This window comes from Saccopteryx bilineata, chromosome 1 (assembly GCF_036850765.1).
Source record: "Saccopteryx bilineata isolate mSacBil1 chromosome 1, mSacBil1_pri_phased_curated, whole genome shotgun sequence".
Taxonomy (NCBI): domain Eukaryota; kingdom Metazoa; phylum Chordata; class Mammalia; order Chiroptera; family Emballonuridae; genus Saccopteryx; species Saccopteryx bilineata.
Genome location: NC_089490.1, coordinates 178,590,859 through 178,618,144, shown reverse-complemented (window position 1 = coordinate 178,618,144; position 27,286 = coordinate 178,590,859). Strand labels below are relative to the sequence as shown.

General features: G+C 42.2%; 1 protein-coding gene across 1 annotated transcript in view; it reads right to left on the bottom strand.

Moving 5' to 3' along the window:
* The window catches only part of CPE (carboxypeptidase E), a 132,247-nt gene extending 123,119 nt beyond the window's left edge, over positions 1-9,128 (bottom strand). Inside the window, exon 1 of the mRNA XM_066280256.1 lies at positions 8,590-9,128. Coding sequence (XP_066136353.1) covers positions 8,590-8,896 — 307 coding nt within the window. The 5' untranslated portion in view covers positions 8,897-9,128. The remainder of the gene's footprint in view (positions 1-8,589) is intronic.
* Between the last annotated feature and the right edge of the window lie 18,158 nt (positions 9,129-27,286).

Genomic DNA, 27,286 nt, shown 5'->3' with positions numbered 1-27,286 from the left:
AAAAGTGTGGGTTTATTTCTGGGTTCTCTATTCTATATCATTGATCTATATGCCTGTTCTTATGCCAGTACCAGGTTATTTTGAGTACAATGGCTTTGTAGTATAACTTGATATCAGGAAGTGTGATACCTCCCACTTCATTCTTCCTTTTCAAGATTGCTGAGCTATTTGTGTTCTTTTTTGGTTCCATATAAATTTTTGGAATATGTGTTCTATCAATATATCTTTGAAGTATGTCATTGGTATTTTAATTGGTATTGCATTGAATTTATAAATTGCTTTGGGTAATATAGACATTTTAATGATGTTTATTCTTCCTAACCATGAACACGGTATATGCTTCCACTTGTTTATATCTTCCTTGATTTCTTTTATCAATGTTTTATAATTTTCCAAGTACAAGTCTTTAATCTCCTTGGTTAAATGTACTCCTAGGTACTTTATTTTTTTGGTTGTAATAGTGAAGGGGATTTTTTCCTTAATTTCTCTTTCTGACAGTTCATTGTTGGTATATAAAAATGCCTCTGATTTCTGAGTATTAATTTTATATCCTGTCACCTTGTTGAATTCACTTATCAGGTCCAGTAGTTTTCTGACTGAGACTATACGGTTTTCTATATACAATATCGTATCATCTGCAAATACCGATAGTTTGATGGTGCCTTCTTGATCAGTGAACCTGTCCTTACTCCAAACTCTGACGTTCTGAGTTTTGGCTTTTCAAAGCCTTGGTCAAGAAACCAGAGGTTAGTAACATTAGTATTATAGAACTATCATGCTCAGTAGTGATTTTATAGTAAACAGATTTCGGGGGAAAACAAAATGTCTACCAGCAGTAGAAAGTTGTCCGGGGTTTATTATCATAATTAACTGATTTCTTTTTAAGAATCAACCCCCTGTAATGCTTCCATAAGCCACTTTATCCTTCAAATTTTATGAACTAGAGACAGTTAAAGTTGTAGGTAAGTCATCTGAAAACAACAAAAGGTACTGGTAACACAAATAGGCTCTTCTCTGAGGCCACATTTTATTAGAAAGAGCTGGCTGCTAGATTGTTTATAAAACACCATATCCTGAATTTTAAAGGAAAAAGAAACATTCACAGAGCAACGGACTGGCAGCTATTCAGTAATGAATGAGAAGGGAAGGAAAGAGTAAATTTAAACATGCTGCACATTGGAGCCTGGTTTGACCCACCAGCTACCTTTCAGATAAACCACCTTCTACAATGGCGCTTTCAAGTGTTTGATTTGGATGCCATGTCTTGAGGGGAGGGGAAATTAACACTTGGAGATGTGTGACTTCTGTGTTTGAAACAGCACACTGTTCTTAGTTTGCAACACTAAGGGCTCATGCAGATTTTTAAGGGGTCCAAAATTCTCCTAAGTAAGTATTTTAACTAATTATCTTTAGAACTTTTATTTAACAGTTAAAAAGCAGTCTGACTTTCTAAAATGTCTGAAGAACAGAGCTGCATACTAGAGCAGTTGTAACAGACACCAAACACAGCAAGCACATCGCTGAAACAGGAAAAGACAAGCCGCTGGTGGAGCTCGTCATTATGCAAACTGGATGCATCACATTAACATCAGCACATACATCAGAAAAATATTCTGTCCCTTCTTGTTTCGTACCTCTGGCATGCTAACATACGTAATGCCAACACTGGCCCTCAATATGGCTTTGCTATGTGATGCACATTTTTGACGGTTTGAGGAATTTCATTTATTCCACAAACACTTCCTTTGAGGGCCACTGTGTCCTCAGCACAGCACTAGACATTTTGGATAAAGAAATGAACAAAATACAACCCCTGACCTTAAGAAACTCACAACCTACTGAGCGAACACTTAGACCAACAATGGAAAATTGTACTAACAACTGTTGATACATATTGAATTAAGAACTCTGTATTTACTGCTTCATTTAATCATCACATTATTGTCATTTCACCGGGGATGAATTTGAGACTTAGAAATTAAATGATTCGCCAAAGAACGTTTAGTTAAAAATAAGAAGAGGAAGAATTTAAACTCAGATCCCCTGACACGAAAGCTGTAAACCTTTACATTACAGCTCTTCAAAGAACTAAGGAAGCACAAAGAGAGGACCCCAGCGGGGTAAGAAAATGAGGGACAATGACAAAGACCGCTTCAAAGATCTTTCACTTACACTGTGTCTGTAAAAGAATAAACCAGTCGGGTCCTGAGCAGTTTCATCATCATCTCTTCAAGAAAATAAGTCAGTTTGTCAAAGTAGATGCTGGAATTGCCTTAGACTTAGTTAGGAAACTGATTAAACAACCATAAAAACATTCTCAAATAATGATGAACACTTTTACTGTTCCTAGAGAATAAAGTAAAATAAAATATCAAAGTGAACAAAAGCAGAGATGGCCTGCATTTTATAAATCAACAGAGAACAAACAGGTTAACAAGGAAACAGTGGTGAGCTGGCGAGTCGCTCAGGGCTGGGAGGGGGGGCCTGTGCGAGGCCCCTGACAGGTGAGCCCTGGCCTGTCTCAAGTGCGCATGCGGCCCAGCAGGCCTGCTCCAAACGAACACAAGGCCAGTGCAGCTCAATTCCCAGACCGACTGAAAGGGAACAAAATTCTAACAAATTAGCTCCTCTTCATACCTAGATGCAAGCAATTTCATTAAATTAATCTCTGTATACTCTACTACTTTGACCTCATGGCAACCTATCAGGTCTGAGTTTTTAAAGTATCCCTAGTTTATTATCAACAAGAAAAGAGGTAAACAGAAGTTAAAGCATGAAGCTACTCAACAATAAAAGAACTGGATGGCATTTGTTACTTTAATCTTTCCAGTCACACTTATCTGCCCTATGCCTCATTGCCTCAGGATCGCATTTTCAATTCAATAAGAGCTTACTCTCCATAAATCACTCTGATGCACTCTATGGGCAAAAAATGGAAAATATATGTGTCCCACCCCTAAAGGACTCCCTGTATGAGTCTCTCTACTAGAGAATTACCAAGTTAATCCTTTTTGATATAATGAATGATAACAGGCTAATGCTGTGTCTCTCAAACTAATGTAGCACTAATTCCAAGATAAGCTTCTTGGGGGAAAAAAAGGTTCTATGGTGAAAGAAGGTAGGAAAATACCATTTCATATGCATCTGACTTAGAGATCTGAAACATATCATATATTGGCATATTAAGGGCTCTGATAAGTCCTGCACAAACCTGTTTATCTTTATCTAACTTATCAAACCAAGCTGAACTGAATACACTTTGGGAAAAGCCAAGTTATGTGTCATTCCTCATATGGGCTATTTTTGCATTTGTCAAAAATATCTTTCCCAACAGAAAAGAAGGCAAGGCTTTCACCCCTTTTCTTTCACCCTATGATATGCCAATAAGCGACATGCTGGCAGATGATTCCTTTTCTACCTCTCAAACCAGTTCCCATAGAAAGCTGCCTATTTTGTCTTAGTATAGGATATAATGCTAGGGGCCAGCCCATTTCCTCTCTTCCATTAGCCAATCACAAGTCAATCGAGTACATTATTTCTGGCAAGAGCTGCACTGACTCATTTGGGTCTAAAAATAACTTTTGACCACATGTGGTACATCTAGATCCTTCTCCAGAATCTAATATCTATAGTCACCAATTGTAAGGTATTTCTCAGTTGTGATCATTTTCCACTAATACATAAAGATCTGGTATGAAAAGAGGTCATATAAAAAGCCAAAATCCTTTCTTTTTTGTATGTTTGTTACACAGAAATTTTGCCAGTATTAAATGTTCCATCACAATATTTGGCAAATGCATACTGGCATTCATACACTTTAAATTTTAACAGAATTTGGGAGGAATAGGTCCAAAATAATCATTCTAGCCTTTGAGGGAGAAAAATCTATGTTCTAAAAAATGTTTCTAAGATAGCATTTAGTTATAAATCAGATTTACTCCCCAAGAGCACTCTTAACTATATGTTAAGGAATTCGTGTTTTAAACAAACTAGTCTTAACTCATGTTTAACTCTGAAGGAGCAGTCTGGGAATATGGATCCCATTGCTTTGACATAAATGAAAAAAGGTTTCTTTTATGAGTATTGCAGTGATGAATACGCATGCCCAGGACAGCAAGTGTTCAGGTTTGAGCACATGAGTCTCTACATGTAGAAATATTTTAAAAGAATAAAATAGAAACAAACATAATGAAAAATGGGAAAGATGATGAGGCCTGGCAGGTATCACACCTAAAGGAAACACATCTGAATACCCAGAATCAGCCATGAGGCCAGTGTGAGCTCAAGGACTCAATCATAGCCCACTCTTCTTCCCAGTCCCTGGGGTCAGAGGCATGAGGCTGGTGTCAAGACTGCTTGCAATTCTTCTGAGGATGGCTGATGTCCACGACCGTTCTTCCAAAGATTTCTGCAGGCCTACAAAATGAAAACTACAACCCAACATTCAGCTATAGTCAATAATCAAGCTGATTCCCACAGTGTCGACAAAACAGGTAAGTATGGATATTCCTCACTGATCAATTCAAAATAAAATTTTCTTTCCCTTTTGATAAATTCTAGTGTAGTGTATATCTGAGAAAATTAATCTTTTTCAGGAGGTAAGTTCAAGTTCAGACCACAGCCTGGTACCAGACAAGTATGATGATCACTTTTTTCTGCTCAGGAAGAGAGCTGGTGAATTCAAACAGCATCTGTCATAATCCACTAATATAACCAAGTATACTACTCACCTGTCAGTTCTACCACAGGGAAAAGCATTATGTGTAAATGTTGTTTTGGGAGAGTTTTTCTATTATGATAACTAAATCCTTACACATTAACTACATTTTTCTTATCCAGAAAAAGAATTTAGATTAAGAAAACTAACAAACTTCATACCTCTCTCTTGCCTGAAAGATAAAATGAATATGGGCAATTTCATCAAAGTTTTAGTCAAGTAAATGAATTTCTCAAGCTACATATCATTTCCTACTAGTTTAATGCCAAATTTTAAACAAAAAACAGTATTTAAAGTAAAAATAGTTAAGACAATTGCCCTCTTTCAAAAGTGGGTGGCTCTTAAAATATACATCCTATACCAGCCATAATGGAATTGGTAAGTTTCAATACTCAGCATTCTGTAAATTTATTTCCTGTCATACATTTTTCAATGACAAAATCCCCATGACCCAATGTCCCTGGTCTCCTTTCTCCAGCTCTCCCACACCATTCTTGCAGCCCTACGTACCTTTATACTGTCCTTCAAACGTCTGATTCCCAACTCCCCAAAGGGCAAGGACTGTCTTGTGTTTCACTGAACAGCCCATAGAACCTGACCCACCTAGAGTGTGCAGTTGCTCAAAAAATAAAAGCCCCTGACCAGGCAATGGGACAGTGGATAGAGCGTCGGACTAGGATGCGGAAGGACCCAGGTTCCGTGGGCTTATCTGGTTTGAGCAAAAGCTCACCAGCTTGGACCCAATGTCGTTGGCTCAAGCAAGGGGTTACTCGGTCTGTTGAAGGCCCGCGGTCAAGGCACATATGAGAAAGCAATCAATGAACAACTAAGGTGTCACCACGAAAAACTGATGATTGACGCTTCTCATCTCTCTCCGTTCCTGTCTGTCTGTCCTATCTATCCCTCTCTCTGACTCTCTCTCTGTCTCTGTTAAAAAATAAAAATAAAAAAATAAAAGCAAACAAACAAAAACCTGAAAGCAGTTATACCTCAGAATAAATATGGATAGTCCCCTCTCTCGTTTCTTAAAATATCTTCATCTAAAAGGAACTTGAAGGCTATCTATGAATGAACACTTTCCTTTATCTAAAACTTCTTAAAAAGTTCATTCCTACAAGTATTATCAAACTTACATACTGATCAGACCTCTCCATTTGCTAGTGTTAAAAAGAAATACAACAGGTCCAAAATGGAGTCACTTATGCTAAGCCCCATGTCAGGAAGCCAAGACAACTATAGCTTCAAATTTCCCAGAAATGGAATCTTCAACCAACCACGCAGGAATCACCTAATCAGCACTAATTAGGTCAGCTGCTTGATAAGCCCTGGCCATCCCCTAAAAGGAAAGTAATCTCACAATAACCAACTCACCTTTTTGGCCTATCACTTCTTTGCTCCCACTCCCTTCTAAGGGAGGTCTTCACTTTGTACGGCTCCTTGGACCTCTTTCTCCCTGCTGCCCAATTCATGAATCATTGAATAGAGCCAACAAGATCTTTAAAATTTACTCAGGCCCTGGCCAATTGGCTCAGGGGTAGAGCATCGGCCTGGCATGCAGGAGTCCTGGGTTCGATTCCTGGCCAGGGCACACAGGAGAAGCGCCCATCTGCTTCTCCACCCCTCCCCCTCTCCTTCCTCTCTGTCTCTCTCTTCCCCTCCCACAGCGGAGGCTCCACTGGAGCAAGGTTTGCGAGGGCGCTGAGGATGGCTCTGTGGCCTCTGCCTCAGGCGCTAGAATGGCTCTGATTGCGGCAGAGCGAAGCCCCAAGATGGGCAGAGCATTGCCCCCTGGTGGGCACGCCGGGTGGATCCCAATCGGGTGCATGCGGGAGTCTGTCTGACTGCCTCCTCGTTTCCAGCTTCGAAAAAATACAAAAAAAAAAAACTTACTCGGTTGAATTTTATTGTTTAACCCTAGGTCTCTGAAGATTTCTCACTTACTTATCTCCTCTTCAAAGGTGGTGAAAGGGGTGGGGGGACCGCCTTTGTGATTATTCAGTGTTTATAATAGTTTCTTTCTACCTTTAAAAATACAATGAGTAAACATTTTATATTCTACTTCTAATTCCATGAACTTAAGTTCGCTTCATTTAACAAATTATAAAGCACTTATAATGTAAAAAAATTTCTGAGTTCACCTTAGTAAAATGAACAAAATGTATTTTGTGTTTATAAGGAATAGAATATTTTATATATATATGTATATATACATATATATTTAGCAAGAGAGAGAGCAGGACATACAGGGATAGACAGACAGGAAGGGAGAGATGAGAGGCATCTGATAGTTGCAGAACCTTAGTTGTTCATTGACTACTTTCTCATATGTGCATTGACCGAGCGGCTCCAGCCAAGCCTGTGACCCCTTGCTCAAGCCAGTGACGTTTAGGCTCAAACCATTGGGTCATGTCTATGATCCCATGCTCAAGCCGGTGACTCCATAGTCACACTGGTGAGCCCATATTCAAGCCGGATGAGCCTGTGGCTCAAGCAGGTGAACTCGGGGTTTCGAACCTGGGTCCTCAGTGTCCCCGGCCGACGCTCTATCCACTGTACCATCATCTGGTCAGACAGAACATTATATTTTTAAATATTGTGTTATTCAATAAATGACTGATTCATTTCTTTTTTCCAAATGTGTACTGAGTGCCTGCTGAATGCAGATCTGAGCAAGGAGCTAGCGACACTGTCCCTGCCTCGTAGACTTCACAATCTGAAAGGGAGATTTACAAATCTTGACAAACTATATATATACATTTTGGAAATTCAAGCAAAAGATTTGTTTTAAGTTTCAAAAGTATATCACATTCTAACAGTAATATTACATTAGAATTTTACTTCTAAATTTGAAACAAAGACAACAAAAGTGAACATTAGCTTTCATATGACCGCCTTGAAACATTAGCTTAGATTACTTTAACAGTTTCTCTGCCATCAGACTAGGCCTTCAGATAACTCTTAAGAGCAGAAACATAATGAAAAAGCCCCAAGAACATTGTTTTGAACGCTTCTAATTAACACTAAATGAATCACACTTAACATAAAACGTGCCTTAATAAACTCAGGAGGAAGATGCTATAAGGGAACATCATCTGAAGTAAAATCCTGGTCACAAACCACTCATCCCAAGCGACATAAGCCGGAGGTGGGGGGAGTAATACTCCTTTTTCCTTAGAAAGGTCGAGTACAATTTCAAAATCCAAATGCCTGTCAGAGGCCGCTTCCCACCCACCCCCAATCCTCCCAAGAGGGTGTACAGGTCGGCACACACCACCACCCCACGGTGCCAATATCCTTAACATTCCCTGAGCGCCCCCACAGCGCTCCTGTGCCTAATACAGACGTTCAGGTAGAGATGGGTACGCAGAACCTGCAGGATCCAATAAAGATGGTCCTCTGGAAATTTGGAAAGAACTGATGATTGACTCTTCCTCTTTCCTCTAAGTCCCTGCCTAGGCCACCTTAGCTTTCTATTCTGGTCTGTAAGGAAGGCGAACCTCCCTCCTGAGGATTCTATTCTTCCCTCGGGTCTTGCACACCACAAAGTGAAAGCCACTGCTGGGTTGGCGAGCTCTCGCTACGTGCACCTACCTCCATCCTTCGAGCCTCTCTGGCCTAAACTCAGCAAAAGGTGGCCTAACGGCTGGGGAGAACTTGGGGCTGGGAAAGGGGGGAGAGGGCCGCAGAAATTGGAACCCGGCAGGCCACAGCGCTCTAGGTCAGGTTTATCCCCATCTCCATCCTTCCCCCTAATTCCCACCTTCCACCCCAGGCTCCCTATTCCACAAGGCACCCCAGGCCCACCCTTCCCTCGTACCCCCACCGCCACCAGTCCCACCGTCTGCGGCTCTCCGGGGATGACAGTCCCTTACCAGGCTCATGGACCCCAGGGTTGTCGGACAGCTCGAGGACCAGGAGCTCCCGGCCCTCGAAGCTGCGCCCGACCGTGTAGATCCTGCTGATGGCGGTGCACTGCAGCCACACGGACACCAGCGCCTCGCGCAGCTCGGGGTAGCGGTGGTACTCGAAGGAGATGCCGTCCTCCTGCTGCAGCCGCCGGCGCCGCCGCATGCCCGCCGCGGGCGCCCCGGGCTCCTGGGCTGCGGCGCCCAGCAGCCAGCCGCAGGCGGCCAGCGCCCCGCACAGCGCCAGCAGCCCCTGGCCTCGTCGCCCGGCCATCGCGCCCCGCTGCAGCCGCCCGTGCCTTCCTGAGCCCGCGGCCTCTTTTGTCTGCCCCGCCGGGGTCTGAGCTGGCCGGTGTTGCGCAGGGCGGCGAGCTCCGCACCAGGCTGCTCGCGCCTTACCTTCCCAGCCGGAGTGAGTGTCAGCCGTGCGCGGGGGCCACCCAGAGGAGGGGACTGCGCGCGGGCGGGCTGCACTATCGGCCGCCAGCCCAGGGGAGCTGCAGGAGAAACCACTGCGCGCAGGGGCCGTGCGCGTGCCAGCCCGCGGGTCCGCGCCGCGCCGCGTGGGGCGTTATCTGTAGGCTCAGAACCACGTCAAAAGCCAGATGGTTCCGGGAACGACGCAGGTGAAATGACATGAGTTCTGGGTTTGGGAATGTTGTTGTCATTGAGAGACCCGTGACAGTGGAGGAGCCTTCCAAAGTGACATCTACACTAAGCTGACCTGGGTTTCCATCTTGATGACCAAGAATTAGAGAACATTCCAGAATAAAAGAAACTAAAAGGAAATATTGGCAACCACTGGCCTTCTCGCCGTGATGGATCTTTAGTAACTGTATTGATAGTGCAAACACAAACCCAAGGGATGGGTTTTCCTTTATTGCAAGATCTGCTGGCAAACTGAACACTTTGATTTAGAGGGTTAACAGAATTTTTTTTAATCATTCTATCATTTTGCAGATACTGTTAATCATATTTATTTATTATGCTCCTGGATTCTTCCAGAAAAAATAAAAACAAAGTAAAATGTTGGGGGGGAGGTGCTAGACAAAGGATTTAGTTTGGTATGAAGATTAAATCTTTCAGGAGCATCTTATTTGGGTGGTTCTGGCTCAGGTTATAACCAAGATGTTGGCCAGGACTGCAGTCACCTAAAGGCTTGACTAGGGCTGGAGAACCTTCTGCCAAGAAAAAATGAAAAATAGAAATATTAAATCCTGTTATAGAAAGAAAACTCTGATCATGAGAGATAACAATCTTCATTCCCCTCTTAAAGTTACTATAAAAATATAAAATCATTAACAGCTTTAAATACCCAGCCTTTAGATGAGAATGATATTCCCGGAGCAGATGTCATTCTGATGAGGTTGCCATTTGGATTAAAGAATAGCACAAATCTAAATAAAAAAGTAATCCATTGAGCATTTCCACCAAGTAGAAAAACTGGACACTGACACTGTGTACGTAATTTTTCATGTTAGACATTTTTTTTTCTTAATTTGCTCTTTCTCCACCTAATAATGCATTGCACTGAATTAAAAAACAACAAAAAATAAAAAACATTTTCTCCTAGTATAGGACTAAATTAAATAATTTCATTGGATTAAAAAAAAAAAGTCTGGTTTCCCAGTCCCACTGAGTATCTACATTTCCCCCAGCTTCACTGATTTTCTTTTTTGGATATTTTGGGGAAAGCTTCCACTATAAAGACACGCTATGCAGTTGAATTTGAATCTAACCATGTTCCTTGTCAATTAGGCAGAGCTAAGAATTATATATTTTTCACTATGCCCAGTCTGTGTTTGTTACATGGTCCAAAAGTTTGAAACCATAGTTATAATTATGCTTCTAAAATCAAGCCCAAAAGAGCAACCTTGGAAACCTAGAAAAAGAAAACAGACTAGCTAAAAACCAGTAACTGCTGAAGTGGAAGTTTAAGATTTCATGTTAGCAGTTTAAGGTGACCACATTCAATTGTGGTTAGGTGGGGCATATCAACTAGCAACTAACTGCACATGTAAACAACACAGTCTTCATTGAAGTCCTGTGCTGCCCTCATCTCTCTCTTTAAACAGAGAGTCTGTTTTCTACTTCTTCTCAAATCTCAATTTTTAGGGTCGTTTTTTATGTTGTTGTTGTTTTTTAATGGAATCCTATTAGCTATGTGGTCTCATGTGAGGGGTATCTCTTTGTACCTTAAAAGCTTGGTTTTCTAGGCCCTGGCTGGTTAGCTCAGCGGTAGAGCGTCGGCCTGGCGTGCGGGGGACCTGGGTTCGATTCCCAGCCAGGGCACATAGAAGAAGCGCCCATTTGCTTCTCCACACCCCCCCCTCCTTCCTCTCTGTCTCTCTCTTCCCCTCCCTCAGCCAAGGCTCCATTGGAGCAAAGATGGCCCTGGTGGGCAGAGCGTCGCCCCCTGGTGGGCGTGCCGGGTGGGTCCCGGTCGGGCGCATGTGGGAGTCTGTCTGACTGTCTCTCCCCGTTTCCAGCTTCAGAAAGATACCAAAAAAAAAAAAAAAAAAAAAAAAAAAGGCTTGGTTCTCTTATCTATAAAATGAAAGGTTCGAACTGGACTATTCATTTGTGCAATGTGCAAGTTCCCAAGTTCTCAACAATGCAGTAGGTCTGAGATGGGTTCTCGGTACTAACAAGGTTCTAGGTTTTAACATTAACACCAGGAATTTCTGACTTTGATGTTCGATTAACAAACATACTTCTAAGAAATACTGTCTTGTGTTTTCTCAAGTCTCTTTCTGATCTAAAATGCTATGATATTTTGCAAGTTTTCTCTTTGAAAAAAATTCCTGTTCATCTGGTAGGTGATAGAGCTTCCTCATTTATTACTGGGCATGCCACATACACCAAAGAATCATTTCAAAGGAATTAAAACTTGGTCTTTGAATGTCTGCGCTATTTTAGGAGTAGGTCAGCTTCACTGGAGTGTATAGTACTGTTTGTGATTTCTTAGGCAATTTTGTAAAAGGTTATATGACCATTCTGATAGCTAGATAGGAAATCTTGCATATCAATCTCTAATGCATTTAACTCTGTATACCCACAGTTAAATCTATTCAATAGTAGGCAATCCATATTTTAAATTGTGCATCTGTAAGAAAGAGATCTTTTTTTCATGTCACTTCTGAACATCTGTCTGGGCATATTAAGCTCCCCAATCCTCCACTTCCTACATTACCTCTATTATTTTCAAATCCAGAAACTAGCTCTTTCTGTATCTCAAACCTTTTATTCTCTCCTCCCAAAGCCCTCTCTAAAATTCCACGCCACAAAAGTTCTGTAAACACATAGCTCTATATCCAGTGGTGTGCTGGTAAATATTTAACATTCAGCTTTCTGGGGGGGAGGGGGGGATACTCGATTTAGAGCATTTGCTGATTTCCATGGTATAAATACTCCCACCATGACTGATTTCAAATTAACAATGTGGCATCACTGAATATGGCATTGGTATGGGGGTGCGTACAAATGCTTGATACTCCTCTTTTTCAAGAGGGATGCTTGATTCTCTCCCTTTCACTTGAGTGTGGGCAAACCTTAGTGACTCGTTTCTAATGAACATAATACAGCAGAAGTGTTGGGATATATCTAACAAAATTAGGTTATAAAAAGACTGCAGCTTCTATCTCCCCCTCTCTCCCTCCCTCCCTTCCTCCCTTCCCTCTTCCCTCTCCTTCTCTTATCACTTGTCCTTGGAAAGAAGTTGGCTGCCACATTGTAGAGAAGCCCATACACAGCAAAAATCTGAGACAGGCCTTTATCCAACAGCCTGAGAGGGACTGACATCCTAGTCCAGTGGTAGTCAACCTGGTCCCTACCGCCCACTAGTGGGCGTTCCAGCTTTTATGGTGGGCGGTAATGGAGTAACCAAAGTATAAATAAAAAGATTTGGCCCTGGCCGGTTGGCTCAGCGGTAGAGCGTCGGCCTAGCGTGCGGAGGACCCGGGTTCGATTCCCGGCCAGGGCACACAGGAGAAGCGCCCATTTGCTTCTCCACCCCTCCGCCGCGCTTTCCTCTCTGTCTCTCTCGTCCCCTCCCGCAGCCAAGGCTCCATTGGAGCAAAGATGGCCCGGGCGCTGGGGATGGCTCTGTGGCCTCTGCCTCAGGCGCTAGAGTGGCTCTGGTCGCAACATGGCGACGCCCAGGATGGGCAGAGCATCGCCCCCTGGTGGGCAGAGCTTCGCCCCTGGTGGGCGTGCCGGGTGGATCCCGGTCGGGCGCATGCGGGAGTCTGTCTGACTGTCTCTCCCTGTTTCCAGCTTCAGAAAAATGAAAAGAAAAAAAAATAATAATAATAAATAAATAAATAAATAAATAAAAAGATTTAACTATAGTAATTTGTTTGGCCCTGGCCGGTTGGCTCAGCGGTAAAGCGTCAGCCTGGCGTGTGGGGGACCTGGGTTCGATTCCCGGCCAGGGCACATAGGAGAAGTGCCCATTTGCTTCTCCACCCCACCCCCTCCTTCCTCTCTGTCTCTCTCTTACCCTCCCGCAGCCAAGGCTCCATTGGAGCAGAGATGGCCCGGGCGCTGGGGATGGCTCCTTGGCCTCTGCCCCAGGCGCTAGAGTGGCTCTGGTCGCGGCAGAGCGATGCCCCGGAGGGGCAGAGCATCGCCCCCTGGTGGACGGAGCGGCGCCCCTGGTGGGCGTGCCGGGTGGATCCCGGTCGGGCGCATGCGGGAGTCTGTCTGACTGTCTCTCCCCGTTTCCAGCTTCAGAAAAATACAAAAAAAAAAAAAGATTCATTCTGCCAAACTTAGCGAAAATCTGCCATAAAGTACTTGGTAAGTAATTATTATATGTTTTAACTTGCTATAACTCTGCTTTATAAATTTTATAAAGTAAAGTTACTTCCCTACTTTATAAATCACCATTACTGTGGAACCGGTGGGCGGTTAGAAAATTTTACTACTAACAGAGATACAAAAGTGGGCGGTAGGTATATAAAGGTTGACTACCCCTGTCCTAGTCCAACAGCCTGTGATTTACTGAGGCCTGTCAACAGCCATGTGAGCAGGCCTGGAAGACAATCCTTCAGCCTCAGCTTATCCTTGAGATTGCTGCATCTCTAACAGCTTGACTTATAGAGTCACTGAGGCAGAACCACCCAGCTAAGCAGGAATCAGATTCCAGAACTACAGAAACTGTTGCTTTTAGTTGCTGTGGGATAATTTGTTATGCAGCAGTAGATAACTAACACATATAGCATCTCAATAGACACAAATAATCCCAGGAACATCAACAACAATAAATAGTGGCAACATAATTAAGAAGTAATGAATTTTTGTATTTATTGCCTTTATTCTTCATATAATTTAATTGCAAGTTTATACAATTTTTTTTATAAATAATGGCTGTATTTAACAAGTAATTCATAAAATTCCTTCAGTTTTAATAATTGGCACTTACAGGTCTGTATGAGCTGGCTCCAGCAACCCACTATATCCTTCTCTGGGCTCTGTTTCTCGTCAGCATTAGTACCTCCCTTGCGGCGTAGTCCTCCTCTGTGGTCCCATGTAGGGGCAATATTGCACTGTCATTCAGTTCTCATGAGCCTTCTACTGCAGAATCAGCAGGCCAGCATGGCCACATTCCAGACCAATTGAATTCAATTTTCTGGGGATAGGGCTTGGAAATCTGCATTTGAGTAAGTTTTCCTCACACACACACACACACCCATGGTCATTCTGAGGCACAATAACATTGAAGGAACATTGGTGGAAGAGACTGGTTTTGAAGTTTGACAGAACAATGTTTTAAGTCCAGCTGTGTTGTTTCCTGAAATTGCTCAGTACGGTAACTTCTTCTGAAAATGCGGGACACTACGAGCATTCTATGAAATAGGGTCTGCATGCGGCGGGCAATGGAGAAGGGCTCAGTAGACAGAAGACAACTGTGTCCTTTTACTCCTTGCTGGGACAGACTCCTCAATCACTGTACCTCGTACTGGCCACTGCAGTGCCCACCCAGGCAGTCCTGCTTCCGATTCCTTCCTCCTGCCTTCTGAACTCAAACACCAATGCCCGCCATTCCTTGTTAGCATGGAAGAAATTCTGTCAGCCAGCCTGTATTAACTGTCTCTCTGTTCACACTCTGACGCGCAGTCACAACGCCCATGTACCTGCCCAAGGCCGCGTCCACTCCCACTCACATCGCCCTCATTTCTCTCATCGTTGGGTTGTGTGCACACCAAGAATCAGTTGGGAGTGTCACCAAATTGTTCGTGCCGAACAACTTGTAGTTATGTAATTTAAAATTAGGTAAACTGACGAATACAGAATAGAAAAAAAGTTGAATGCCTTTGTAAACACTTGAATTTTTAAAATGGAATTAGGTATAGATGAGAAAACAGTGAAGGACTGAGAAAAACTCATGCAAGTCTCTCAAGATTCTGTTCTAGATTGGTTCAGAAACCCATCCCTCTACTTTAAAGAAACTGAAACTGTTATTGGTAGAAAATATATTTCGGTAAAAAATAAAATTTTTTTGGCCCTGGCCAGTTGGCTCAGTGGTAGAGCGTCGGCCTGGCGTGCAAGAGTCCTGGGTTCGATTCCCGGCCAGGGCACACAGGAGAGGCGCCCATCTGCTTCTCCACCCCTCCCCCTCTCCTTCCTCTCTGTCTCTCTCTTCCCCTCCTGCAGCCAAGGCTCCACTAGAGCAAGGTTTGCCCGGGCGCTGAGGATGGCTCTGTGGCCTCTGCTTCAGGCACTAGAATGGCTCTGATTGCAGCAGAACGACCCCCCAAGAGCACCCCCCCTGGTGGGCATGCCCAGTGGATCCGGGTCAGGCGCATGCGGGAGTCTGACTGCCTCCCCATTTCCAGCTTCGGAAAAATACAAAAAAATAAAAAATAAAATAAAATAAAAAATAAAAATTTTTTTAAAGGCCCTGTTCTTACAACTAGCCACCAACCAATGGATGAGTATATGCTTATGGTTTAAGTTCAAATAAATTATTAAAATTGTGCTTAGATAGTCCATGTTTTTTTATTCTCTTTTTTTCACTGATTTTTTTCATTAACCAACCCCACTACCTCTTCTAATTATATCAGTTAAGAAGAGGGTGAATATCTACCATAGTAGACAGGTAAATGCTATATATTTACCTGTACCAATACTCTGTATCCCAGTGGCCACCCCATTCTTACTAGCTTTCCAGCCATACTGTCCAACAGAAATATAACATAATTCATATATTTAATTGAAAATTTTGTAATAGTTATGTTAAAAAAGTAAAAAGGAACAGGTAAAATTAATTTTAATAATAAATCTGGTTTAACCCAATATATCCCCTAAATATTATTATTTTAACTTGTGATCAACATAAAATGTATTCATAGAATATCTTTTTATGCAAAGTCTTTAAAATATCTGTTGTGTGACATACATCATAATACATCGGCACAGTTCAGACTAGCCATATTTCAAGTGCTCAGCAGACACTGGTGACTAGTGACAACTGTATTGGACAGCTAACAAATCTTGCTGTTCTTATATTCCTATTTTTGAAATGGTTCCTTCTGCTTTATCTTCACAGTTAGTACCTTAGTCCAGGTACTAGTTATCTCTTGCCTGGACTATGGCAACATCTTGCCCTGGAGATTACTCCTCTCTATCACTGGTTAAAACCACCTTCTCCAACATTCACCTTCATTACACTGTGTACCTTCCTGTGATGTCCATCATTGAATGGACCCTAACCAGAGCCGTGATCCTCTTCTTCAGAGAATTTCATTAGCGAGCCTTAGGGAATCTTACTTCTTGTATCTCTTCCTGCTTCTTTCACAAGGCCACGGACACCTTGCCCAGGGCAGCCAGATTCACCCTGGCCATCTGACTCCCAAGCTTTATTTGTCCCGAGTTCAGGACCTGAGAGGTCAAGCGATTTCTTCAAATTTCTGTACCCCCATTCCCCAAACTACAGCCATGTTCATGTCTACATGATCCTTACCTCCTAAGCTGTCTTTCCTCTTCCCAAGGCCACTCTTACTCCCTCCACCCTATTCCTATGCTCCTCTTCTCCACTCAGCAGTCTTACTCTCTCCTACACTTTCAAGTTGTCTTTCTCTTCTTGCATTCCTCCCTTTGCACAATTCTCTCTTACTATTTTGTTTGTTTGTTGGTATTTTTCTGAAATGAGAATCAAAGAGAAAGAGAGACAGACTCCCGCATGCACCCGACCAGGATCTACCTGGCATGCCCACCAGGGGGCGTGCTCTGCCCATCTGGGCCGTTGCTTGGTTGCAACTGAAACCATTCTACCACCTGAGGCGGAGGCCATGGAGCCAGCCTCAGTGCCCGGGCCAACTTTGCTCCAATAGAGCCTTGGCTGTGGGCGGGTAAGAGAGAGATAAAGAGAAAAGGGAGAGGGGGAGGGGTGGAGAAGCAGATGGGTGCTTCTCCTGTGTGCCCTGACCAAGAATCGAATGCAGGACATCCAACACCAGGCCAACGCTCTACCACTGAGCCAACCGGCCAGGGCCTCTCCTACCATCATGATAAATAAAACAGAAATTCTCACTTGAGTTCACTTTCCTCATTAGTTATCATCCAAACACCTCAACTTTCTCACCTCTCATTCACTATTTTACTCAACTTTTACTCTATAGATTCTACTCATTGACCTTTCTGGGGCTTCTTCAGGGCCCTACACTTGGCCTTTAGTTCTACTCCATCCTCATATTTTGGCTCACAGTTTCAATTATTACCTCTCTGCTCCATGCCTGTAGCTCCCAAGATCCAGAGTCCTATATCCATCCATCCCACTGAGAGAGAGAGCAGCCTGACCTGTGTGTTTACCTCCATAGCCTGGCACAGTGAGAGGCACAGTTAGTCCTATGGGCTCAATGAGCTTGCAGATGAATGAATGAATCAGTAAAATCTGCTACCAACTCCTTTCTAACCGTGGCACTGACTTTCCCCCATGTTTCTAATGCTCTGTTTCCTCAACAAGCTCCTCTGCTCCCACAGTCTCCTGCAGGAGCCCTTTCCCAGCAGGACGCAACAACCACTTTCCTCTTCACTCATCAACCACATCTGCCAAGCTGCTTGCATGTAACATAAGCCCCTTGCCAAGTTTCTTATTTTATCTGTGTAATTATTCAATGTAGTTCCTATTTCTGTCTACATATTTTGTCTGTATTATAATTTTAAGTCTACCATGCCACAAATACAATATTCAGAAGTGGATTTTCTATTATGCTCTGACCTTGAGAAATTAAATTACTGAAATGAAAATCAAATTGCCAATTTCCATTAGATAAACACCTCAAAGAATGATTGGTTTTCCCTTCAGCTACTGGAAGTTGACCAACACAGACAATGCATAACAACTTTATGATATAAAACTCTAACAATTTATAGTGCTCAGGAATATTAAATATTTTGTAGATGTACAAAATAGCACAGAAATCTTTCATTATAAAAGATAAGCATGCCTTGGGCCTGGCCAGTTGGCTCAGTGGTAGAGAGTCGGCCCTGTATGTGGAAGTCTCGTGTTTCATTCCCGGCCAGGGCACACAGGAGAGGGACCCATCTGCTTCTCCACCCTTCTGCCTTTCCCTTCTCGCTCTCTCTCTCTCTCTTCCCCTCTTGCAGCCAAGGCTCCATTGGAGCCAAGTTGGCCCTGGGGCTGAGGATGGCTCCATGGCCTCCGCCTTAGGCACTAGAATGGCTCAGATTGCTGAGGAGCAACACCCCAGATGGGCAGAGCATCGCTCCCTGGTGGGCATGCCGGGTGGATCCCAGTCGGGCACATGTGGTAGAGCTCTCTGTCTCCCTGCTTCTTACTTCAGAAAAATACAACAAAACAAAACAAAATCCTTATCTATTATGTTACTTTTTCCTGGGGAGTTTTTCTTTTTAACTTATTCATTTTACAGAGGAGAGAGAGAAGTGGGGGAAGAGAAAGAAACATCAACTCCCATATGTGCCTTGACCAGGCAAGCCCAGGGTTTCGAACCAGCGACCTCAGCATTCCAGGTTGATGCTTTATCCACTGGCACCACCACAGATCAGGCTTATGTTACTTTTCAACCTGTGATCTTTCTTGTACCTTTTTTTATCTCAAGTGTCCAAGAAAGAAAGCTATTTTATATAACCTACAAGACATCAAAGTGAAAATCTCTTATTTGTAAAAGCTGCTCATTTCCTTGTAAGGTTACAAAAAGATATATGTATGTAAATTCATTGTGTTCACATGTATGTGTTCAAGGGTGTCCTGCCTTGACCAACACTTTGGAAGCCTCTCTGCTTCTAGATGGACTGGCTAAGGTGCTGATAAGATCAAAATTAAGGTTAATTAATAATTAATGTACATAAAGTAGTGATGAGGATGTAAAGTACAGCATAGGGAACATAGTCAATAATACTGTAATAACTATGTATAGTGCCAGGTGGGTACTATATAGAATTATTGGGGCAATCACTTTGTAAGTTATATAATTATCTAATCACTATGCTATATACCTAAAACCAATATAATATAATATTGAAAATCAAGGCTACTGCCACGACCCTAATCTAATCTACCACCTTTTTCTCACATGGACCATTGCAATTGCCTCCTAACTCATCTCCCTGCTTATACACCTGCCCACCTAGACTTTATTCACACAGCAACCCATTTTCAAAATGTAAATCAAACTATATCACTCCTCTGCTTAAAACTTTCTAGCAGTTTTTCAGTGTTCACGGAATGAAGTCACAAATTCTCACTGTGGCTTTCCCAGTCTTGTAGAATATGTCGCTGCCTGCCTCTCCTATCTCTCCAAGTGCCACTCTGTCAGGCTCTCAGATACACTCCCGTGTACCAGCTGTCACAGCTCCCTGCTCATTTCCTTCCTCACACGCATCACGGAATGCTGGTTCTTTACTTGTGTTGCTTTCTTTTCCTTCTAGAAAGTGAGCACCTTGAGGGTAACATATGAGATTCAGTAACTACTTGTTAAAATAATGAGATATATGTCCTAACATTTTTAAGACCACACGAATTTTATGCGTTTTAAAGATTTTTAAGAAAATAACCAATATATGTCTAAAATTAAAAGAATATAATTTCTAATAGTATTAATATCTAAAATCTGTACTAACTATTGGCTTTAACTTTCCACCCTCTGACCACAGTTTATAAGTAAGAGTACTAATATTGCCCTGACCAAATAGCTCAGTTAGTTAAAGTGTCATTCCCAAGCTCAGAGATTGCTGGTTTGATCCCCGGTCAGGGCACATACAGAAACAGGTTGATGTTCCTCTTTCTCTCTATCTATCTCTGTCTCTTCCTCTCTCTCTAAAATCAATAAATAGAAAATTTTTTCAGAATCTTTTAAAAAAATTGATTCCCAGTCAGGGCACATAAAAGAATCAACCAATGAATGCATAAATAAGTGGAACAACAAATCAATGTCTATCTCCCTTCCACTCTCTCTAAAATCAATTTTAAAAATTTTAAGAAAAAAATATTTAAAGAATATACCAAAATTTAGAGAGGTTAAATAGTTAATACAATTTATATGACACACAGCATTATTTCCATGGTATATTGTCAATTCATTTAGTCATTCAACAAACTTTTATTTAGCACCTACCTTATGCCAGGTACTTGGTAGTTACTTGGTGGAATGTGGTTGGCGAGGAATATAACATTGATTAGAATATACTGGTATTTCCTGCCAGAGAGGAGTTCAGAGCTCACTCTCCAGTATAGAGACTCAAGATTGCCCTGTCCAATGATAAGTATGTTCTCTGGCTGGAACCAATCACCGTGCATAGGAGGGTTTATTTCAATTGGGATTTAGCAGAATCGAAGTCTGGAAAAGACATGTGTTGTTGAGAAGTAACTGGTTGAGTACTTTAAAAACTTTGAAAAAATATGCAATAAACATCCTCTAACAATGGATTAAGTAATTAATTATTTCACAGATTCAGAACACACCCCACCTAGCTCCTTGTGGCAGGAATTGTTACGAAACACACTGAGTCATTAACTCTTCCTGCTTGTGTGAAGAATTTAGGTGGGGCTGCCACACTACTCAACATTCTCATGAAGGATTCTTCCAAGTGTCAAAGTTGTTCTGTCTGGTTCCGTGCCTCAACTAATATTTTGATTCTTTGACTTTGCTTCTATTTAATGTAATACCTGCAGAAACCCTAACAGCCGAACTTCTGTCCCTTCTTTAACCTAGTTTTATCTCTTCATAAGAACTGGTTTCTTATCTCCTTATCTTCTCCGAGCTGCCTCCCAACGCCTCTGCTATTTCATTGATCACTGAACTCATCTACCCTTGGATGTCTATGACTAAGCTGTGCTTGACTGGACAGCTGGACAGCCAATAGGGCCCATGGCAACAGCACCACATAGAAAAGAGGTTCAAACGGTATCTCAAAGTGATGGGATTGTTTAGGAGAGGAAATAGAGAGCAAGTGATAGTTTATCACGAGTTCTTTGATGGAAAATAAGGCACAAATCCCCGTGATCTTCCATTCTTCCACTTCGGCTTGCCTCTCGTGCTTACCTCAGAGTTGGGCAAGCTCCCTCATCTAAAATGCTTCAGAAATATGCCTGACCTGTGGTGGTGCTGCGGATAAAATGTCAACCTGGATGCTGAGGTTGCCGGTTCAGAACCCTGGGCTTGCCTGGTCAAGACACATATGGGAGTTGATGCTTCCTGCTCCCCCTTCTCTGTCTCCTCACTAAAATAAATAAATAAAAATAAATAAAAATAAAATGCTTCAAAAACAAACTCCAAATCCCATCATGAGCTAGCTTTATTTCTCCAACTTCTGTCACCATGGCCCCCATGGCTCCCACTCATGCATTCCATACTCTTACCACCAGGTTGCATGCGGTTCCCTTTACTTGTACTACTCTTCTTCCCTGTCTGCCCTCCTCTCCATTTCTGGGTCACTTTTGCTGTCAAGGTCTCAGATTAAACATAACTTCTTACAAGAACCTTCCCTAACATTCTCCATCAAATAAGAAAGATCCTGCTGCTATGTGATCCCTAACTCCCTTAGGCCTCTAGTCCCTTCTCAGAGCTTTTTAATAATTACTTATTTAATCAATCAAAATCTCCCACATGCTATACATTTTGAGGACAAGAATCATGTCTCTCATGCCCCCTAGTGTAGCCTTGTGCCAAGCAGAGTTCATACACAGCTAGTGCTCGACTATGACCACAACTGGTTCCGACAGACCGGTCGTAACACGATTTGGTCGTAAGTTGAGTAGGCTATATGTACAGTAACGTGAAATGATGTTATAAAAATCTTTAAGGCATGCCCTGGCCGGTTGGCTCAGCGGTAGAGCGTCGGCCTAGCGTGCGGAGGACCCGGGTTCGATTCCCGGCCAGGGCACACAGGAGAAGCGCCCATTTGCTTCTCCACCCCTCCGCCGCGCCTTCCTCTCTGTCTCTCGCTTCCCCTCCCGCAGCCAAGGCTCCATTGGAGCAAAGATGGCCCGGGCGCTGGGGATGGCTCCTTGGCCTCTGCCCCAGGCGCTAGAGTGGCTCTGGTCGCAACATGGCGACGCCCAGGATGGGCAGAGCATCGCCCCCTGGTGGGCAGAGCATCGCCCCTGGTAGGCGTGCCAGGTGGATCCCGGTCGGGCGCATGCGGGAGTCTGTCTGACTGTCTCTCCCTGTTTCCAGCTTCAGAAAATAGCAAAAAAAAAAAAAAAATCTTTAAGGCATATTTTATCATAATTTCCTTTCATTATTGTTATATATCATAATTTTCTTTGTTCATTTTTTGCCATTTGTATCATCTCTATACCATTTTGTTTCTTTGTTATAACTGCTGATCGCATGGGTGCAGAACCTTTCACAGCTTCACGAATTCTTTATCTTTCAAAATCGTCGACACAGTCGAGTGTGATAACTTTGTATCACATGCGATCACATTCACTTTCTTTCCTCCTTCATACTGCTTAATTATCTTCATTTTCGTGTCGATATCGATGGCCTTTCTTTACTTCTTGGCAGGCTGAGGCGTAGACAAAGAAAATTTCCTCTTGGTAGATATCTTGGGAGGGGTTTGATGAAAAATATACCAGACAAAACACAAATTGCTGTATCGAGTCTGGAATAACAGTTGAAATGGTGCACGCGGAGATGGTAGTGCTGCCGGAAGCTGGTCCGCATTGTTGTACGCCCAGCTGGGCAATGCTTGCGCTGCCAGACCCAGAGCAGTCTGGCTAGTGATTGTGGTGGTAAAGTCGAATGGTTGTAAGTTGCATAGGTCATAAGTCAATCAATACCTGTATAACTGAAACTAAGTAAATATTTATTGACTGAATGAATATGTAAATTTTTAAAGAGATCAAGCCATGCCCCTCAGTTGACATCTGATACTCCACCATTTAAGTGGAGCCTCAACAATTCAAACATAACTTGCTCAACATCTACGTTCCTTCAGCTGCAGTCATTTCCATAACTACAGGAAACAGCTCGTGGTTATGGATGTGTGCCATTCTGAGACAAGTATTGTTCTGAGCTTGGGGAAGAACCCATCACCACTGCCTAAGTCTGTCAGTTCCCATGGAAATATACCTTGTAACCAAAGAAAACCTGGAATATAGCTGTACTGATTTTGAAGTCCTGAGTAGGGGAACTATATAGTTAGGATTTGCTTTGTTGCAACTGAACTAAATTCAAAATGGTATAATAAGAAGGAAGAATAGGGAGGGAGGGAGGATACTTATGAATTCACATAAAGAGAGCTGGCTTCTTTCTCAGTCCTTTCCAGGACTCTACCAGCCTTAGGAATCTCCATCTGTCTAGCCATCCAATCTGTGTTTGCCTCTATTCTCTTCAGTGAGAGGGACGTTTCCAGGGTCTTCTGTAGACCCTCCAGCACTCTCCCTCTCAATATTTATACATAAAATCCCAAAGAAAGATTTTGGCGTTAGCCTGGAGGACTTGCGGCAGGTGTCTATTCTCAAACTAATCACTAGAGATAAGAAAATGGGGCACTATGGTAGATTACACCTAAAAATTGAGATCCAATAGACAAGAACAAGTCAAATCTCAAACAGAATATCTATAAAGACTAGAAACACAGGTAAAGATACATTATTTCCCCAAGCACATACTCAGTGTGTAAGAAAAATATTATCTGTGTTTCCAGACTTTATAAAGTTCTTAATATACTTCTGAGACTAGAGCTGTGCTCTTAAATCATGTTTATTATATAAGTAAAGCTCAAGTATTTCTGTGTGTGTGATTTATTTTTATCTTGTCCCTTGTTTTGGAAAAGAACCACTTTGCTCAACCACCCCTTGGCCAGAATTAAACATTAATCATTACTAAATTCTCAGTCTGGGACTGTTCAGGCTGTAAGCAAAGCTGTAGAGTTCACAGGCCACCATATTAAAAGGAAATATTTCTTCACAGTGAAGTCTCAAAATACTGTTGCTCCACTGACTTCGTGCTTTCAGAAACAATAGTTGATACACAGTGTAAGAAATTCTAATACATAAGCTTTGTGGCTAGAAACAACATTTGGACTAACTGGTAAAATAAATTGGAATAAAATGAACATAACTTAGGAAGACCGTTCACTTTGGTAAATGAAGTTACCTGAAGGAAAGGCCACCTGGACAGTCAAGTTCCGGAGTGATTTTATACTTTCAATCCAGCAGAGCAGTTCTCAGAACAGGAAAATCACTTTTAAGAGATGTTATAAAAGATACTGCAAAATAAAACAGGATTCATTTGGACTAAATAAAAGAACTGACAAAATGGCTGATAAACACCATTCTAATGTAAAATTTCCAATCAAATTGAAAACATTTTAAGTTTTTGTTCTTAATAAATCTGTTAAGTTATAGTACTGTGAACTAATAGCTGTTTTAAGTTTGAATGTGCATTTGATGTTTATATTCATTTATTTTATTATCTGTATGCACTTACAGAAAAATATTTGTTAAAGCTGTGTATATCACTGGTATGTACATAGAAAAATAAGCTTCCAAGGAAATGAATAAATATCCTTTTCAAATTTTTTATTTCCTTGATAGTCCATTTGATAAAACAATAGTAATTTATTTAGAAAAAATCAAACCTCAGTTGCCTTCTTTAATTTCCAGCCTTTTGTTGCTATTTTTTCTGTTACAAGAGGTACTTTGCCTGTTTGTTTGTTTTTTGGTTTTTGTTTTTGTTTTTGTATTTTTCTGAAGTTGGAAATGGGGAGGCAGTCAGACAGACTCCTGCATGCAGGATCCACCCGGCATGCCCACCAGGGGGCGATGCTCTGCCCATCTGGGGCATTGCTCTGTTGCAACCAGAGCCATTCTAGAGCCTGAGGCAGAGGCCATGGAGCCATCCTCAGCACCTGGGCCAACTTTGCTCCAATGGAGCCTTGGCTGCGGGAAGGGAAGAGAGAGACAGAGAGGAAGGAGAGGGGGAGGGGTGGAAAAGCAGACGGGCGCTTCTCCTGTGTGCTCTGGCTGGGAATCGAACCTGGGACTCCTGCACGCCAGGCCAACGCTCTACCACTGAGCCAACCGGTCAGGGCTGCCTGTTTGTTTTTATAGCTGTGTTTAATCCTTGAAACCTTGCAAGGTAGGCATTTATATCCCATCTTACAGAGGAGGCAACAGAGTCTCAGTTAAGCAACCAGTCTAAGGTCACAAAGCCAGTCCACGTGACCAACAGCAGAGTCTAGCTCCAAACTGAGGTCTATGAAATTCATGTGCTGTTTCCTTGGGCCTCACAAAATCAAGCAAACTTCATGAGTTGGCAATTACCGTATTTTCCCATGTCTAAGACGCACCCTTTTCCCCAAAATTTGGAGTCTATAAAAACTGGGTGCATCTCATACAATGGTTGTAGATTTTACATGCATCTCCCACTTTTTCACCCTTGTTTTTGCACTCATTGTTGAAGACAGTGATTTGTCACCAGACACAGATGAGGACAAGCTAACGGGCAGTGATGAGTTGTATGAATTTTATGATGAATAAAACTTGAATTCAATAACTTTATGTTTATGTAATACCTGTTTTTCAAAGTTCAGGCCCCAAAATTAAGGTGCATATTATATATGGGAGCATCTTATACATGGGGAAATACAGTAGCTACTATTGCATGGTGAATTTGCTTTCCAGTGGTCTTAGCCTGAAGCCCCTTTTCATGTGTATCATAGAAAGGAGATTCAAGTCTAGGTAGATGATAACTTTTAAGGTCCTTGACATAGAAACATTTTGAAATTTCAACAACTCTGGAAAACTTCTACTTCTTCCAAGTATCCAAGCTAACAGCAGGTAGAAAAATATCTTCTCTCTGTATTTATTAGTCTTTTTTTTTTTAATTTTTATTTATTCATTTTAGAGGAGAGAGAGAGAGAGAGAGAAGAAGTGGGGGAGGAGCAGGAAGCATCAACTCCCATATGTGCCTTGACCGGGCAAGCCCAGGGTTTCGAACCAGCAACTTCAGCATTCCCAGTCAATGCTTTATCCACTGCGCCACCACAGGTCAGGCTGTATTACTGTCTTAAAGTCTCTTAAAGCATTAGGGAGAGAATGTGGTTTTTATTTTTTAGATTTTTTTTTTTTTTTTTAGAAATAATCAAGATTCTAGCATCCTGGTCTTTAAACAAAAAAAATTTTTTTTAATTTTTTACAGAGACAGAGAGTGAGTCAGAGAGAGGGATAGACAGGGACAGAGAGAGATATGAAGCATCAATCATTACTTTTTCACTGCACGTTGCAACACCTTAGTTGTTCATTGATTGCTTTCTCATATATGCCTTGACCGCGGGCCTTCAGCAGACTGAGTAAACCCTTGCTGGAGCCAGCGACTTTGGGTTCAAGCTGGTGGGTTTTTGCTCAAACCAGATGAGCTCGCGCTCAAGCTGGCGACCTCAGGGTCTCGAACCTGGGTCCTCCACATCCCAGTCCAACGCTCTATCCACTGCGCCACCGCCTGGCCAGGCCATACTGTTTCTTAAGGGTTGGAATGTGTTTCTCCAAAAGACAGTTAAGTCCTACATATAGCCAGCTACTATTATATTTAGTAGAGCTGCTCTACACTGGGCCTCTATGTTAAACTATTTTTGGTCACTACTAGGATTTTAACCATTTCTGGTTACTCTCTTAAATATTAGTCAAAATAGGGCTTTTCCATGTGCAACCAACAAAGCAGAGTAAAATGAGATCATTAGCTTCTCTGTAATTTAGGTTCGCCAATAATTCAGCTCAAGATTACCTAACCCTTTGGGTATTAGTAGTCTAAAATTCTCCCGTTTTTCAGATCTGTTGCTATTAATCCAGGTCTATAACTGTCATCTGCCATTTGTGCAGCTGAACTTGAAATGCAGACAAATTTGTTGAATCTTGGTTCTGTCATAGAACAAAGTGAGCTTTTTCTCCCTTTGCCTTAATCATAAATTTGATAAGCTTGCCTTCAATGGCATTATCCAAATCTGTAGTATGTCTAGAACAAGGCCATAGGCAAAGCCTTATGTCATTACATGAGAAACTCATTACAAGTTTAGCTAGGTTCAGTTGTTAAACCAGCTAAGAATTTAACTTTATTCCTGGTTAAAAGTAGAATATATTCCTGGTCAAAAGTGATCAAGGTATTCAACTTCTTAATCCGGATAGTAACTACATGGTTGTGATCAGTTATCAGTCTGTTTTTCTCTTTGTAAA